The 16,842-nt window shown below is 55.7% G+C and overlaps 3 protein-coding genes across 8 annotated transcripts in view; 1 reads left to right on the plus strand and 2 right to left on the minus strand.

The window, feature by feature from the left end:
• Positions 1-7: 7 nt before the first annotated feature.
• Positions 8-1,159, minus strand: UFSP1 (UFM1 specific peptidase 1 (inactive)). The gene has a single exon (XM_046665306.1). It carries the CDS (start codon positions 646-648, stop codon positions 220-222), a length of 429 nt encoding a protein of 142 aa, XP_046521262.1. The 5' UTR covers positions 649-1,159; the 3' UTR covers positions 8-219.
• Positions 1,160-1,239: 80 nt separating this feature from the next.
• On the minus strand, positions 1,240-6,961 carry ACHE (acetylcholinesterase (Cartwright blood group)). Of its 6 annotated transcripts, none has more exons than XM_046665301.1 (6): positions 6,797-6,961; positions 5,530-5,716; positions 4,142-5,231; positions 3,299-3,783; positions 2,419-2,588; positions 1,670-2,311 (listed from the first exon to the last, which is right to left on the minus strand). In XM_046665301.1, the coding sequence occupies exons 3-6, from the start codon at positions 5,207-5,209 to the stop codon at positions 2,184-2,186; spliced, it is 1,851 nt and encodes a 616-aa protein (XP_046521257.1). In that variant the 5' UTR covers positions 5,210-5,231; positions 5,530-5,716; positions 6,797-6,961; the 3' UTR covers positions 1,670-2,183. The 6 variants fall into 6 exon arrangements, with proteins under 6 accessions (XP_046521258.1, XP_046521259.1, XP_046521257.1 ...); XM_046665300.1 differs by having other exon boundaries at positions 4,142-5,234; XM_046665302.1 differs by lacking the exons at positions 1,670-2,311; positions 5,530-5,716 and adding an exon at positions 1,240-1,580.
• A 2,802-nt stretch (positions 6,962-9,763) lies between these two features.
• Positions 9,764-16,842, plus strand: part of MUC12 (mucin 12, cell surface associated) — a 43,310-nt gene continuing 36,231 nt past the window's right edge. Inside the window, exons 1-2 of the mRNA XM_046667744.1 lie at positions 9,764-9,785; positions 10,898-11,042. Of these exons, the coding sequence (XP_046523700.1) occupies positions 9,764-9,785; positions 10,898-11,042 (167 nt within the window). The remainder of the gene's footprint in view (positions 9,786-10,897; positions 11,043-16,842) is intronic.

Here is a 16,842-nt window from a genome sequence, read left to right on the forward strand (position 1 = left end):
TCCTGACTGACTATATATTATGTATTTCCCCAATTCTCCCCCAAATTGGCTGGGGCCATGGTTAGCTGGGTCTTGCCTCTTTATTGAGCCCAAAGGGCGCAGGCTCTGCTTGGACTTCCTGTTCCTGGGGGGCCTGACATCAAGCAGCCTGTGCCTGAGAGGCGGGTAGGTGAATGTGTATGGGGCCAGAGACCCAGTCTCAGTTCTGGAACCTTAGCCTCAGTCCAGGGCATGCTGTTGCTTTTTGGCGTTATGGCTGGTCAGACACAGGTTGTAGAACGAGTTGGGGTCAAAGGCTGTGCTTACCTCTCGCCAGCCCACCCACCCAGCAGTCTGCAGTTCAGTGGAGTTTTTCGGAGCACCCCAGCAGTGAGGGTCCAATACCAGGACGTAGGCTTCAGTGTCTGGCCCCAGACAGACTCCCAGCAAGGCCTTGGACTGGGCATCCGCATCGCCCCCAACCATGACAGGCCCTCCGCCCCCTGCGAAGTGGGAGTAAAGCCTCTCCAGCTCCCTCTCAAGCCCGGCTCCACGGGGCACGTGGCATAGGCGCCCCTGGGGCCCTCCGAAATGGTGGAGGCAGAGGCTGGCCTCCACACAGCCGATCCAGCTCCGGGAGCCCCGGAACCCGGGGGGCTTGTCGCCCATGTCCTCCAGGGCCGCCTGCACGGCAGCAACCCCGGGCACGCCCGCGGCCCGGCCCTCTGGCCACGAGCACAGCGTCTGTAGAGTGCGGTAGCCGCAGCCCCAGCCCCGGTCGTCCAGGCCGTCGCAGCCGTAGTGATAGTAGAGGTAGTGGCCCGAGAGGACGGCCAGGCGAGTGGGGTCGCGGCCGGGTGGGGCTAGGCCCACGTGGACGTCCTTCAGTGGCTCCAGGGTGGCGGGCGGGAACGGCGGGGACTCCGGGGAGAACTGCGGGCTCCGGCGCTTCCTCTCGGCCCCTGGTCTCGGGGTGGCGGCGGGCAGGAGAGACCCAGTCAGCAGCGGGGCGACGGCGAGCCGCAAGGCTCCCACAATGCACCGCCGCGCCCGTGCCGCCGTTCTTACTGCGCAGGCGCGAGCTCCACTTCGTGGGGCGGGGCGGCACGCGGCACGCGGCGGCGGCGGGACACGGGTGCCTGCGCCTCCCTGCGGCGAGCCGCAAGTCTGCTGCCTCCGGCGCCCACCCCTCCGGTCGCTCGGCCCCGGTGGTTAAGGCATCCTGCCCTGGCCCCCGCTCCCCAGTCGCGCACACTCCAGTGGCTGTAACGGTTTATTGGCGGCCCAGAGGGGCGAAGGCACCGCGGGGGACGGGGCTCGGCCCAAGACATGCAGAGGACGGGGAGCCCCAGGGAAAAGTCGGGGTGGGCAGAGCCTCGGGCTCCTCTGTGTTCCATCCCAGCCCTTAAATAAATAGTATATACAGCTAGGGGGCCGGGCGGGGCGGGCAGGGCGGGGGACGTGGGGGTCCCGCCTGGGTCACAGGTCGGAGCAGCGATCCTGCTTGCTGTAATGGTCAAACTGGTTCTTCCAGTGCACCATGTAGGAGCTCCAGCGGTGGAACTCGGCCTTCCACTGGCGCTCCGCCTCGTCCAGCGTGTCTGCGGCCAGGGCGCCCGGCAAGTGGGTGCGGGGAGGACGGAGGGAAGGTCCGGGAACGGACATGGGGGCGGGGGGCGTGAGTGCAGGGAGGACACGTGGGAAGGTGGAGAGAGGATCAGGAGGATAAGCAGCAGACAGGACCGGCGGGAGGATGAGGGTAGAGGCGGGGCCAGAGAAGGACGGCGGGAAGGAGGAGGGAAGGGGAGAAAATGACCGGAAGACAGGAACAGACGGGATCACAAGGGGGAGGGTCCATGGTTGGTGGGGAAAAGAGAAGAGACAGAAATGGTTGACGGTTATAGCCTCACTGGGGGCTGCTAATAGCCCCAGGTCCTCCCTGTCCCCCCAACACCGGGCTCAGGTTCCAAAGAATCATTTTATAAAAAAAGAAAATTGGCTTTTTCATTTCCATTTAAATAACAAAGGCGTGTAGGTCCCTGAGACGGGTCATAGGTCACCCCTCTATCCCTGGCCAGTTTGAGTCTCGGTTTGAGGAGGGAGGGGGCTCTGGGTCGGAGATCCCTGAGGGGGGTCCCTTCCCCACGGTCCAACCACTCCTTAGAGGAGGGGCCCCCTGAGGCCGGAGAGGGAAGAGGCCGTGGTCACAGCCGCGGGAGCCAGGAGAGGAGGAGAAAGAGGAGGAGAAGGAGGGGTAGGGGGAGGCCGGGCCTGGGCCTCGGGGCAGCCTCCCCATGGGCGGGGCCTGGGCAGGTGCTGGGAGCCTCCGAGGCTGGGGGAAGAAGAGAGGGGTTACACCCGGCCGGCTCCTCCCCTCTCTCTCTCCGCGCCCCTTTTCTCCCCCGTCCCCCCAGCCCCGGCCCGCTGGTCCCTGCGTACCGGTGGCGCTGAGCAATTTGGGGAGGAAGCGGTTCCAGAAGGCGCAGGCCTGGGCGCGCAGCCCCCGCCGCACCTCCAGCGGCCGCAGGTTCAGGCTCACGTACTGCTGCGCTCCCGCCGTGTACGGTGGCCACTGCGGGGCTTTGAGCTCCCGGGGGTCATTGGGGTCCCTGCGGGAGGAAAGAGAAGGCTCAGCCTCAGGCAAGCCTGCCCCGCCCTGGGGGCTGGAGTATAGGAGGAGGCAGACTGCTTCCTGACCCATGCCCTCCTCGGCTCCATGGTGAGCCCTAGCCCCTCCCTCCCGCCACCTCTTTAACCCTTCTTTCTCTTCTCCAGCATCCCCAACATCTGGACTCTGCCCCTTCCTCCTGCCCTCCCTCTTAGTCTCTCCTCTCCCTTTCCCTCAGTTTTTCTGCTCCTTCTTTGTCTGTGCTTCTCCCATTTAAAAAATTGCTACAATTTATTGAGCCCTTACTATGCAACCATCCTATCTCTACAAACATCACGGGTCCTTTTGACAACACCCATGCGATGTTGGATTTATTGTCCCCTTCTTCAGACAGGTAAACTGGTGTGTGTGCGTGCAGAAACGCGCACAGCTGATACTGGTCTGGTTGATCAGCTGTACAGGTCCAGCTCCTGACTCTCTCCTCTTCTATCTCTTCTCTCGGCCTCCCTCCGTCCTTGGCTCTTCAGGATCTGCCATCTCACCTGCCTTCCTTTCTGGGTCTCCTTTGCTGTGCTCGCTCCCCCTTTGTCTCCTTTCCTTTGTGAACTTACCCTCTCTCTGGCCCTTTCTGTCTGTCTCTGCTGCTTCCTCTGTTTGTTCCCTCTATGCCCCCTGGCTCCCGGAGGCCCTCCTCCCCTCAGCACTGCTGACCCTGTGCGGGCGAAGTTGGCCCAGTATCTCATCAGTCGCTGGGCAAATGTTCTCTCCTCGATGGTGTAGTTTAGCGAGGGTTCCAGGGGGAGCCCAAAGATGAACTCGATCTCGTAGCCATGGGGCACCCCCATCCAGAGGGGCCAGGAGAGTGTAGACGCACGGTGTTCAAAGATGTAGGCATAGACCCGAGCACCCTGGGCAGCCAGTCGGCCAGCCAGCTGGGCCACAGGGCACACGACGTTGTGGTCGCCCACCACGTCACTCATGGCCTCCCTCAGGCGCGCCGGGTCCTCAGGGTGCAGCCAGTCTGTATAATGCAGGACCACAGCCTCGGCAGCCAGGTCACTCGCCTGGGGGACCCCGACCCGCACCCCAGCCAGGAACTGGGCCCGGCTGATGAGAGACTCGTTGTCTTTGCTGAAGCCTGGGGCCCCGTAAACCAGAAAATAGGAGCCCTCATCCTTCACCACACCCACCAGCACCTGGGGGGACAGGATGGAGGGACGGGGGTGGGCACAGACAGACAGGCAGACAGAAACAGATGAACAGACAAAGAGCCAGAGAGATGAACAGTTATAGACCCAGAACCGTGGAGGCAGAGAGTATGAGATTGGGGAAGGGATGGAGAGAAAGAGAAAATATACCTACAATTCCTCTCCTCTTTCCCACTGACCACCCGGGGATTCAGCCCTCAGGGAGGAGGGGGTGGCCAGGGTCCCAGAAGCCAGGGGCTTTGGGAGCGGGTCTTGAGGAGCCCTCATGCCTGGGTCCCCAGGGGGAGGGGCTGCTGGGAGAACAGGCCTGGAAGAACCAGCTCCACCCGCTCCGGCCACTAGTCACCTGCAGGCTGTGGAAGTCTCCGGCATTGATGAGGGCCTCGGGTGTGTCACTGAGGAAGTCTCCGTCCACCACAGGCACAAAAGAGAAGCGGAACACGCTTTCCTGAGGCAGCACGTGCCACTCGTGGTCCACCAGGTCCTGAGCTGGCCGGGTCCTCAGGCAGGCAACCAGCTCTGTGTCATTGCCACCAGTGCCACCCAGGGGACAGCCTACGAGGCGGGCCAGCAGGGTGGCCCTGCGGCGGGCCTCGCCCACGCCCACCGTGGCCCAGGGCCCATTGGGCGCACCGCTCTGCAGCACAGCCCTGTGGAACAGGCCCCGGCTGGGTGGGGACAGCAGGTGCATGCCCACCGAGGCCGCACCTGCACTTTCCCCAAACAGAGTCACTGACATTGGGTCCCCCCCGAAGGCGGCCACATTCTCCTGCACCCACTGCAGAGCCAGCCTCTGATCCAGCAGACCCACGTTGCCTGGGGCCTCCCGGCTCCCCGGCAGGGCCAAGAAGCCAAAGGCTCCCACCCGGTAGTTCATGGACACCAGCACAGTCCCCTCGGCCTGGGTCAGGAATCGGCCATCATACACGTCCAGGGAGGAGGCCCCGCTGTAGAAGCCACCCCCGTAGATCCAGATGAGGACAGGGGTGGGGGATGCAGGCCGGGGGTATGGTGTCCACACGTTGAGGTAGAGGCAGTCCTCGCTCAGCTCACGGTTGGGGTTCCACATCTCGGTGCCCTTGAAGCCAGGGTACAAGGTGTCCACGTATTGGTAGCAGACACTTTGGAAGGCTGTGGCGTCCAGCACCCCCGGCCAGGGCCTCTTAGGCTCTGGTGGCAGAAAGCGACGGGGGCCCACAGGTGGCTCTGCGAAGGGGATGCCCAGAAAGGCAGAGACAGGGCCCCCAGGGGCCATAAGGCGGATGCCCCGCAGCCGGCCCTCACGTACTGTCACCAGCAGCTCTGGATCCTCCGGGCCCTCAGCCTCTGCCCCTCCTCCCAGGAGGAAGAGGAGGAGAAAAAGGAGTGGGGCAGCCAGGGAGGGCAAGTGGAGGGGACACCGCGGGGGCCTCATGGCTGCCAGGGCAGGCAGGCGTCTGCTGAGAGAAAGAAAGGCAGAAGGTGAAGGTCTGAGGCTGCTAGGAGGGAGAAGATTAGGTAACTCTCTTGCCCAGGGGTTATCACTGAGCTGCAGAGGAGGTGGGGCAGGTTGGCAGAGAGGAGGAGAGAAATGGAGGGAGGGAGACAGCAGAGACAAGGACACAGGCAGACAGGGAGAAACAAGAGGGCACAGAGATCAGGCACACACACACCCAGACAGACAAGAGCAGGGACGGTGCTGAGCCCTGCCACGCAATACCCTCCCCTGTCCCGCAGAGAGCCCACCACCCTCACCTCCTTCCCAGGGCTGGGTGGACTGGGTTGGGCCCAGTGTGAGCAGTGCGGGCACCAGCACCAGAGGCCGCAGTCCACACACAGGTCCCCTGACAGGGGCGGGGCCCTCAGTGATGGGAGGCGCCCATGGGGGACCTTGCGGTGGCATGAAGGCACAGCCTCTCCTGCGTTGGCCAGGGCTGGGGCCCTGGGGGGTGGGTTGGGCATTCAGGGTGTGGAAGCCGCAGGTCCCAACCCTGCCGACTCCACATCCTGCGCCACCCTGCCAGGCCTCATCCACTGTCTGGCACAGCGTGCTGGTGCCAGCGGGTGGCGGTCAGCTGCCCAGCCCCCTCGCCTAGCCTCAGAGAAGAGGCTCGCCAGCCCTGGCCCCCCAGGACTCGAGCCCCCGTCCGTCCGATGCTGCGAGGCACGCTGCCGCCAGCGGGGGGCAGTAGAGACCCAGAAAAGGACGGCGCTCCCCGCCCCGAGTCCAGGAGCCTGCAACTTGGGGTGGGGGTCTGGGGGCTCGCGGGCATCGCAGGAGGGTCTGAAGGGCGAGCCGGGACGCCTGTGTTCTCGGAGCTCCGGAGATCCCCGGCTGCAGGGGCGGGGGCGCTATTTTTGGGCAGCAGCTGCTGCGGTTCCGGCATCTCCAGCCAAGGGATCAAAATTCCCCGGGTCGGAACTCCCCCCTCTGCCGGTGGTCACCCCTCACCCAGCCCCCGCCGCCCTGAGCTGGGGTGGTGGTGCTGGAGATTAACTAGGGAACCCGAGTGGGGCTAATTATAACTCGGGGCTTCCGCTGAGCCTCCCCTTCCCAAAAAATAGAGACGGAGTCCCCGCGTAAGGGGGACGCCTGGGCCTCGAAGGGGGCTTCGGCTTGGCGCTGCGCAGGGGCGCTGGGCGCGCGGGATCCGGGGGGGCCCAGCCCGGCGCCAAGAACCTGCGCAGCTCGGGTGCCGCCCTAAGCAGGGCGAGTCTTCCAGTGGCCCCACACTTGGGTGCGAGCGGGGAAGGGGCGCTCGGGGGTCCCGACAGGAATTCGAGAGGAGAGGCGGCGGCCGGCCCTGCGGGGTGCCGGCTCCCGCGCGGGCGACCGTAAGGATGCGGCGGCGAGGGAAGAGTTAAGGATGAGTGTGGGGCGGCGGGGGGCGTCGCTGGGCAGGCCCGGGGCACGGTGGGCGTCCCGTTTGGGGGCCTGGATCTCTCGGGGAGCGCAGCGTCCCTCGGACGCGGAACGGGCCGCGGGCCGGGGGGAGGGCCCCGGGCGGGGCGGGAGACTCACCTGAGGCGGCCGAGCCGGGCCGGGCCGGGCCGCGCCGGGAGCTGGAGGCGGCCGATGTTCCCCGGCGCAGGCTGAGCCGACTCTGACAGCCGCCGCCTCCGGCCCCCCCGCACACACCCCCTCCAGGCCGCACGGCGCCCCCGCCCGCCCCCGTCCACTGTCTCCGCCCCCGCCCCTCCCCGCCTCCCGGGCCGCCACCTCCCCTCCCTCTCCCTCCCTCGGAGCCCAGACCCAGAGACCCCGGGGCCCAGAAGGACTCCAGTGACAGACGCCGACAGACGGACAGACCCGCGGTGACAGACGAGACCGAGAGACCCGCAGCGGCGGAGCAGACGCCCACAGTGACAGACGGACAGAAGCCCGCGGAGACAGACGCACGCAGACGGCCTCATGCAGTGACAGCCACAGACAAACGCAGTGACCGGCTTTCACAGACGGACGGACACACTCAGACACACTGACAGCCTCTGTCGGGGCTGGGTGGGGGGGGGTCCGAATAAATGAGCATCCCTGGCCACGACACAGCAGGGGTGGCATGGGAGGACCCCCTCAGAGGTCCGGGTGGCACTGGTGGAGAAAAGGTGACGTGGGACACTCCTGGGGCCGAGGGCACACCTGTGGGAATGAAGATATGGACATGAGATCACGAGTGGAAATGAAGGGGGCCCTCGTGGAAGGAGACCCCGGGGAAGGGAGAGGTGACTCTGGGACACCCGAGAAGGCAGGCCACCGTGGTGGCACGCGCACCGCTGCGGGGCGAGGCCGCATTCCGCCGCCCGCCGCAATGGAAACTTCCGGAACCCCCGCGGGTGGGTTTGCGCTGGTTCCCTGATGGGTGACCTCGGACTTTCGTCACCCGGGTCCGGTCAGGGCATGACATCACCAGGCCAGGCTCTCATTGGACGCCGCGACCGGCAGGTGGGAGCGGCCTGGCTCTGGCGCCCCCAGCCTGCTCCGAGGGGCCTGGGTGCACGGACCCCCACGTCCCACCCTCCAGGGGGACACCGATGGGGACGATGCGGCTGCAGCGGCGTCTCCACGCCCGAGGGGAGGGTGGCAAGTGTGCAGGGCGTGCCCGCGCGCGGGCGCCGCGCCGAAAGACCTCCTGCTCCCGGGGCGGCGGGCTCGCCAGCCAGTGGCCCGCTGCTGGGGAGATCGGCCGGGCGGGCGAGCGTCGGGGCGTGCGTGCGCGCGTGCGGCCGTGCGGGGCGCTGCGTGGGGCGGGCGCGCGCACGCTCCCTGGCCGCCGTGAGCCCTGCGGCGCCCCCGACCCGCGTTCCCCGCCGAGAGGGCGCGGAGAGTCCGCGGACTCGAGGTCTCGCGGAGGGTCGCGGGGTCGCCGGAATCCTGAGACGTGCCCGGCCCTGGGCCGCGCGTCCGGCTCTCCAAGCTGGGCGTCCCCCATCCCGCCCCGCAGGAACTGGGCCCCGCAGGCCCGGGGACCCCGGTGGGTCCGCGTGCCGCTCACGGGCGGCGGCCGCCAGGTGGCGCCGTAGGCAGCCTCTCCGGCCTCGAGGACTGGGATGGGGCGGGGACGTTGCGGAGACGAGCCCAGCCGTCTATTCCCACCGTTTCCGCCTGCACTCTCCAGGCACCCCAGATCCCCTGCTTGGACGCGGAGGTTCCCTGCATCCGGCCTTCAGCGTCCTGGCCCGACTGGTTGAGAGCGCGCCGCTGATCTGACTACGTCCCCAGCCCCGCTCCCTGAAGAGCAGGCGAAAGGGCTGTGGGCGGGGGTAGGGATGGAAAACTGGACAGTCTTGTGTTGCTGCGGGAGAAGAGGATCTGAGGCAGGTTTCTCAGCGTGGTAATTATGAATTGTTAGAAAGCTGAAAACAGACTATCAATGAGTGAACAGAGGCCTACCCCAGTCCCAAGGCTGTAGGGACTTTTGACCCATAAAGGCCCTGGAAGTGATGGGGGCTTGCCTCCCTGTCTCTCTCCAAAAGGGGCTGTACGATGCAGGCACCTCGCGTGACTCCTCTAATCAGGAGTTCCCAGGCTGTACCATGAAGATAGACCGGGCAGGGACAGCTTCTAGCCCAGGATTATCATGAACTAGTAATAGCTTAGAAGGTGATGGGGGCATCCATGGGAGGTGAGGACAAGGTGGGTTGTGGAGCCTTCTGAAGCCAGTCAGAACTTTGCACATGCTTTTCGGGGGTGGGGGGTATGGCTATGGAAGGTCAGCCAGCAGGAGAGGGAGGGGGAGCTCCCAAGATGCTTGAGTGTCTGGGGCAGGAAGAGGATGCAACCATTTATGTCACTACCCTCCTCCCCATTCCCCAGGCATGAGGAGATGGGAGGAAGGGCAGGCAGGACCGTTAGGGGGGTAGATTGGGATCCGAGGAGGGTGTCCCACTCCGGGAGCCCCAGATGTACTTCCCCAGGCCCTGAGTCAGGGAGGGGTCAGTTGGATGTCCCGTCAGATGAATCTGCAAGTCCGCACGGAGTCCTGGGGCATGCAGGCCTGTGTCTGCGAGGTAGGTGCTGCAGAAGGAGGCCAGGGGCTCTGCAGGTGCACGCAGCTCTGGGAGATGTGCTGAGGCGCCACGGTTGTCCTCAGCCTGCAGTTTGTCCCAGGATTGTGAGGATGGACGAGACCATGCAGATTGTGTCTCCAGCTCAGAGAGTTTTTAAATTAGCAGGGGGACCACTCGAGAGAGCCAGGATAAAGGGTACGGGTGCTGGGAGGTCCACAGGGCGTTGGAGTAAGCTCTGGACTGGAAGGTCCTGAGTCCTGCATTCTTGCCCAGTGCGCTGCTGACTGGCAGTGAGACCTCTTGGGAGTCATGCTCCTTGTCTGGGCCTCAGTTTCCCCACTTGTGAAATGGAGGATTGAACTTGGGCGTATGTCAGAGTCACAGGGGCCACTCAGAGGGGCTGATCCATTTGGGGTTGGGGGGTCCGTAAATCTGTCCTTTTATTGTCATCAGTGCAGTCGCATGAGGGTGGCCTGAGGACCCCATGAAGAAAAATGGTGGACCAGGTACCCCTGAGGTCAGTCCAAACTGACCTCCTGAGGGCCAGCCGGCTGTGTGGGTCAGCAGGAGGTGCTGTGAGCAGTCAGTGGGTACAAGAACTAACGGGGACACCTCTGGCCACAAAGGGAGATGGACAAAGATTTGAACCTGTTCTTAAAAATGGATAGAATTTCCAAGAACGATTCCTCTTTTTACCTTCAGCCTCGCCCAAACCTTTGTCCACACAAGGACTTTGCCTGTCTAGCCATGACACCTTTCCCTACAGGGTCCAACACAGTAACCTCCCAGATGTCCTCTGTGACCCCATTACAGGGATGTCCCTGAGTCTTGCATTTCTTCTTTCACCACGTCTGTTTATCCAGGAGTACATCTGCCACCAGTCTGCCAGTTCTGCTTCACCTGCATCTCTGTCTCCCGCCTTTGCCAACACAGGGAACGCCTATTTCTATTACAGTCCTTGCCCCGCCTTTGCCAATAAAAAGGATTCTCGTCTCCTCTGTTTATTGCTTGTGATTCAGTTCAGCTCTGTGAGACAGAAAACCAAACAATAATGGCTTGAACGAAATCTTACACTCAAGAAACCCAGAAGTAGGCCATGCAGGGTTGGCAGGGTGCCCTCGATGTCAGGGACCAGCTTCCTTTAGACAGAATTTTGTTAGTTAACTGTCTTCAGCACGTAGCTCCCACTGCATGGTGTAACATGGTTGCTGGAGCATCAGCCATCACATCTGCATTCCAGCCAGCAGGAAGGAGGTAGGATTGAAGAAGGGCATTGCTCCTCCTTTGAGGGACATTTCTTGGAAATCACACACACAGCACTTCGGCTTAGAGCCCACTGGCCAGAACTTAATCCTCAGGTCATCACTAGCTATGCAGGAGGTTCAGAGATGTAGTCTTTGTTCTGGATAACTGTGTACTTACCTAAAATTTGGCTGTCCTAAGACTGAGGAAGAAGAGGGAGCAGATGCTGGGGGCTAGCCCGTTGTCCATCACACCACGTGATGCCTTCCTTTGCCGCTGTCAGCGCAGGGCTGAAACACATTTCTAAAATGTTGCAACTCAGGGATGACGCCTCCTGCTTCCAATTTCTGTGTCTTGTGACCTGGGCTCCCCCCAGCTGCTTCTCCACGGACACGCATTGGTTCTCGGGTCGTGCTGCGGTGGCCGTCCGCTGGAGGGCGCTGGGCGGGAGCCTCGGCGCTGCTGCGGCCGCTGCTGCTGCGGGTGGTGGCGCTGAGCGTCTTCGTCGCGCGCTCGCGGAGGTGGGGCGGCCCAGGCGGAAGCTCGGGAGCGCGGTGGTGTGGAGGGCGGCACCGGGGTCCAGGATGCGGCGGCCCTGCCCTGACCGCGCAGCCTGCCTGACATGGGTGCTCCCACCCTCCCGGTGCGTAGAGCAGGGCACGGGCAGTGGTTCAGGTCAAGGGTGACCTCGGGGGCTGCCCCCACCTAAGGCTGGAGGGCGCCTGCTGAGGCCACTGCCCCAAATCCCATAAAGCGGGCTCGTTGACCTGCAGCGTTGGGAGCCTGAGCCATGCCCGGGACTTTCCTCTCCGCTCCTTACCCCTTCCTGTGACCCTTTCTGAAGGTTGGCCTAAAATTCCTACTTAATCCAAGTGACACCATTTCACATGATTCCTCCTCAGACTCATTTGTCCATCCTGTTTGCACCTTTTTCTCTTTTGCTAGTTTTGAGCATTTCACAATTTTTACCCTGTCTCTGGATAGTCTCATTCTACCACCCCCCCCCCCCCCCGCCCCCAATTCTGCTAAATATTGAACCAGTTTACAGTAATCCCCATGCAATTCATCAAATATCCTTTGCTTATTCTCACCCCCTTTCTAGCTGGGGGTAGGGTGGAGGGGGGGGTTTCATATCCTTGCACTCTGTTTGATTAAGTATAGACAACAGTATCCTTCTCTGTTGATTTCCGCCCCTGGACTGTAATGGTTCTGGAGCGAGTGAAATTCGTAATTTAATTCACAGGGATTTATTTAGGCCTTGTTATCATTCATCTGCTGTGGTGTCAGAACCCTGTAGGAACTCAGCATCCTGGAGTATGACTCAGCACCCACCTGACAGGGTCCCTGGCATGCCGACAGGCTGCCTGCTCAGATCCTGGTTTCACACCAGCTTGGCTCCAGCCAACCCCGGTGCTGGTTTTAGTTTAGATGTTAGCAGTGTATCTTGGATGATCTCTTGGGAACAGCTGGCAAGGTCGCACTAGGTACTATTTATGTTTGACGCCCAGAGAGCTCCTGAAAACGTTCCCAGCTGCCCCGGGCTGCCCTGCAGGTGTCAGCCAGCCCATGAGAACCATTCCTAAGCAGAGTTCCTCCGTTGAACCTGGCTGTGGTTCCATAGTCACCAAGCACGGGACACAGGAGTGGTGCAGAGGCTGGGAGGGCCTGTCTGGGACCCCGCACCTTGCCTGGGACAGTACAGGCTGGCTGCCAGGTTGGCTGCGTGGCCAGTGGTCCTGTAGACAACTGAGCCCTGAGGTGAATGTCCGCAATATCGGGGACATCAGGGTGGAGTTGGTGAGATGCCCAGATGCAGAGTTACTTCCACATTGGCATTTCCTGGGGGCCTGTTTGCCAGCCACTGGCCTGAACGCTCTCTCTACGTCATCTCGTTGAATTCTCACGACACTCCAATGGGGTAACGCCCTATTAGCTTGACAACTTTACAGCCTGGAAGCTGACACACCTTTTGCTTACTTTCATCGCCTGGTAACAGTAGAGGCCCTGGACTTTGGAGGAGAACTCCGGCCTGTGATGGGCTTGATGTGCTTCGCAGCCACTCAGCTCTTCTGTAACTTCCAGAAAATTAACTTCTAGAGTCCAGGAAATGAAAAGAGGTGGGTCTCAAGTCACAGGTCAGTGTTATTTGAACAGTTCACGAATTTGTAAAATTCAAAAGCTATAAAGTGTGAAGCCCCAGGCACCCAGTTCTTATCCCTAGAACAAAGGTTCTGTTGGTCGTGTGGCGTTTATTAGCAACAGATACTCTTCTGCCCCCAACTCGCATTTGTCTGTAAATTGTAGCATCCTATACACACTCTCCTTCTGCACTTTGACTTTTTTTTTTAACCTAACAATTATCTTAGGGATAATTCCAAACTGATATACAGACTTCTTCATTTTTTAAATTTTCTTTCTTTTTAATGAAAAGCTGCATACTTTACATTGCATGGATGTAACACAATTTAATTCATCCTCCACTACGGGACATTTAAATTGCTTTCAGTTCCTTGCCATTACAAACCTTGTACATGAACCATTTTGCAGTGTTGCAAGTATATCCTGTATATACAAATATATTCTTAGACTTGTGTTTCTGGGTCATTATTTCCAGTAATCTATGAAGTTACTGGTTGCCTAGAGTATTGCCAATACAGCCTGTCACAATTTTATTAAAAAGATCGTAGCTTATTTAAGAGGTGAATGGTGTTTCTGTAAAGCTTAATTTGCATTTCTCTTATTATGAGTGAGTTTGAGCATCTTTTCATGTGTTTAACGGCCCCCATTTTTCTGTTTTCCAATTTCTTAAGTTCTGCTTCTATCTTTATTAACTTCTTCCTTCTGCTTTTCTTAGGTTTATTTTAGTGTTTCAGAACTTCTGGAGTTGTATGTTTAATTTATTTTCATTCTTTCTTATTTATTGATATAATTAATGCTATGAATTTTCCTATGAGCATTGTATTTAGCTGTATTCTTTTTATTATTTCTGTTTTCTAGATGTTCTGTAATTTTGGTTTATACCTCCTCTTTGTCTCAAGACTTTTTAAGAAAGAGTTTTTAATTTCCAAGTGATAGGGTTTATTTTTTAATGGATTCGCTACTAATTTCTAGGTTTATTGAATTATGATGAGAGAATGTTTTTCGCACTGCCGTATTTCATTGAATCTAAGATATTATAGTTGTCAGATGTGTCATTATTTTATTTTTAAATTGAGAAAATTTTTAGCTTTTTCTTTTGAAATAGTTTCAGGTTTACAGAAATGTTGCAAAAATAGCAGAGAGAGTTCCTGTATATCTTCGTCCAGCTTCCCTAAGTGTTAACATCTTACATCAACAGAGTACAATAATCAAAACTAGGAAATGAACATTGATACAATACTGTAGAAAAATCTACAGACCTCATTCAACTTTTGCCAGTTGTTTTATTACTGTCCTATTTTTGCTGCAAGAGCCTGTCCAGGACCACATAGTCTATTGAGTTGTCGTGTCTCCTGAAGCTCCTCCAGTTTAGACGGTTCCTCAGTCTTTCTTGGTCTTTCATGACCTGGACACATTTGAAGAACACTGGCCCGTTACTTTGTAGAATGTCCCTCAGTTTATGTTTGTCTGATATTTCCTCATCAGTAAATTAAGGTTACCTACTTTTGGCCAGAATACTGCAGAAGTGACCTTGTGCCCTTCACGGTACATCATTTCAGGAGGTACAGGATGTTGCTATGACTTATTCACTTGGTTAGGAAGGTGTCTGCCAGATTTCTCAACTGTAAAGTTACAATTTTTCCCTTTGCAATTAATAAGTATCACTATATTATTTAAATGCCACTAAGAAAGAAAAAAGGTGTTGCCAATGACAAATGTAAGACACAGTCAATTGTAAGATGGACACACTTTAGAGACATCAACAGGTGAAAAAAACATATACCTTAGAACTAATGAAATACTGTATAATTCTTCTTTTGGGAATGTGTTTTCTCTTCTGGTCTGATGCATGGTAAAGTTTGTGACTGTCCCATTGGACCTGCAAAAGTGATCTATTCTCTGTTTGCAGGATACAGAATTCGCTATATTGATCAATTAGATAAGCCTCACTGTGTTATTTAGGCTTTTTGTGTTCTATGAAACCCTTTCTATATTCATTTCTTTTTTGGCCCATTTGATTTATCATGGGCTGAGAGAGATGCATTAAAGTTTTTTATTACTCATCTGTTTCTATCTATTTCTTCTTATATTTTGTATAGGTTTAGATATAAAAATGTTGATGCTTTGCAAATTGGTGCATAGATATTCATAACTGTCATGTCTTCATTGTGAATTGTACATCCTGTCATTAAAAAGTGTCTTTTGTGATACCCAAACCACAATCCATAGAAGACAAAAATTGATAAATTTGCCTTTGTCAAAATTAAAAACTTTTGCTCAGTGAGAGACACAGTTAAGAGAATGAAATGACAAACTATAAAATGGGAGAAAATATTTACAAATCACGTATCTGACAAGGGACTTGTATTCAGAATATATAAAGAACTCTCAAAATTCAACCATAAGAAAACAAACAACCCAATTAAAAAATGAGTAAAAGGTTTGAACAGACACTTCACCAAAGAGGATACAGATGGTAAATAAGAATGTCAAAAGATGTTTGACATCGTCAGTCATTAAGGAAATGCAAACTAAAGCCCCAATGAAATACCGTTACACACCTATGAGAGTGGCTGAAATGGAAAAAGTCCTGACACTTGGTAAAGTGGTGATGGGGATGCAGAGCAAAGAGAACTCCTGTGCCTTGCTGCTGGGAGTGCAAAATGCCACAGCCACTCTGGAGAACAGTTTGGAAGTTTCTTACCGAGTAAACATACACTCACCTTATTACTCAGCAATCACTCTCCTGGGTATTTACACTTACAGATGTGAAAATTTCAGTTCATACAGAAAGGCCACAAATTGGAAATAATCCAAATGTCCATGCAGTGGTGAATGAATACACAAACTGTGGTACATCCACCCATGGAATAATAGTCAGCAATGAAGAGGAATGAGCTATGGATACACCAGTAACGAGGACGCATCTCAAAGGCAGTATTCTGAATGAGAGCAGCCAATCTCAAAAGACCTATTTAGATGACATCCTCAAAGAGACAGAAGGACAGGGACAGCGGACAGATTGGTAGTTTTCAGAAGTTGGCGTAGGAGGACGGGGCGACGATAATGAGAGAGCATGAGGGAGGCTTTGGGACCGATAGAACTGTTTTGTGTCCTGATTGTGGTGGTGGCTGCATGAATCTATGCACGTGTTAAAATTCATTGCACTGGACAGCAGAAAATCAATTTTACTGTAAGATAATTTAAACAGTAAAATAGAACAAATTTTAATGAGTCAAAACTTAGTTGACTAGAAACCCTTAGAATTTGCCACCTCTCTTTCTGCTAAATATAACAATTAATTAAAATGTTTGGATTTGATACATTATGCATTTTGTGGCTTACTCTGTGATCTCAGTTTGGGTGGGGAAACTTGGCATATTTTAACTGTATGCTTATTTCGGATTTCATTTAATCTGAGGTGAGCAACAGATGGAAGCATCTTAAAATATAAAATTGTAGGTGCAGGTTAGCAATTTCTACACTTGCACACAAGTTGCACAGGTTACCAGAGCAATGCTAAACAAATGTTCTTCTGTGGGGTTTCTGTTTAATTTTTTTAAAAATTATTTTATTGAGGTCGTATTGTCTTATAACATTGTGTAAATTTCCAGAGTTGTTTGATTTTTAATTTAGAAATGATTCTAAGGCATGGCAAATAAGATTAAAAATGAAATTGTACAGTATTATGTTACATCTCAATGTAATTTAAATGGGAGAATTGTAACCAGGATATACTTCAGTCCTTGGATTTTTCTGGCAGTCTTTTGCGTTGCAACTATGTGTGTGAATCAACATACTGGATCTTTGCTATTTTCAAAACACTGTGCTCTAATTGCCAGGCACAGAGTGCTGGCAGACAGATGGCTAGCATCATTATCCTTGAATGCCTGGCAGGCAGTCCAAAGAAAAATAATCAAAACTGATAGAAAGGAATTGAGGAATAAAAGAATTTTTTTAAAAGAATAAATAAATATTATGACCCTTGCTCTCTTCTTGTTTGCATCTGCCTAGTAAATTTTGGCTCTCGTTTCATTTGGAACCTTTCTGAATCCCTTTGTCTTTGATGTGACTTTTTGTATACAGCAGAGTTGGGTTTCCCTTTGTGTGTCAATGTTGAAGTCTTTTAAAAAAGTAGGTGAGCTTAGCTCATTTTCTTTTATTTATAAGACAGCTGTGTTG

This window comes from Equus quagga, chromosome 7 (genome assembly GCF_021613505.1).
Source record: "Equus quagga isolate Etosha38 chromosome 7, UCLA_HA_Equagga_1.0, whole genome shotgun sequence".
In the NCBI taxonomy this organism is placed as follows: Eukaryota; Metazoa; Chordata; class Mammalia; order Perissodactyla; family Equidae; genus Equus; species Equus quagga.

Bases quoted from the DNA above. Each gene is read 5' to 3' on its own strand.
- ACHE (XM_046665297.1), bottom strand. From the start codon at position 5,209: ATGAGGCCCCCGCGGTGTCCCCTCCACTTGCCCTCCCTGGCTGCCCCA. The intron at 3,784-4,141 runs GTGACTAGTGGC...CTGTCCCCCCAG, and splicing joins GAGACTTCCACAGCCTGCAG to GTGCTGGTGGGTGTGGTGAA. The intron at 2,312-2,418 runs GTACGCAGGGAC...TTCTTCCCCCAG, and splicing joins CAAATTGCTCAGCGCCACCG to CCTCGGAGGCTCCCAGCACC.
- UFSP1 (XM_046665306.1), bottom strand. From the start codon at position 648: ATGGGCGACAAGCCCCCCGGGTTCCGGGGCTCCCGGAGCTGGATCGGC.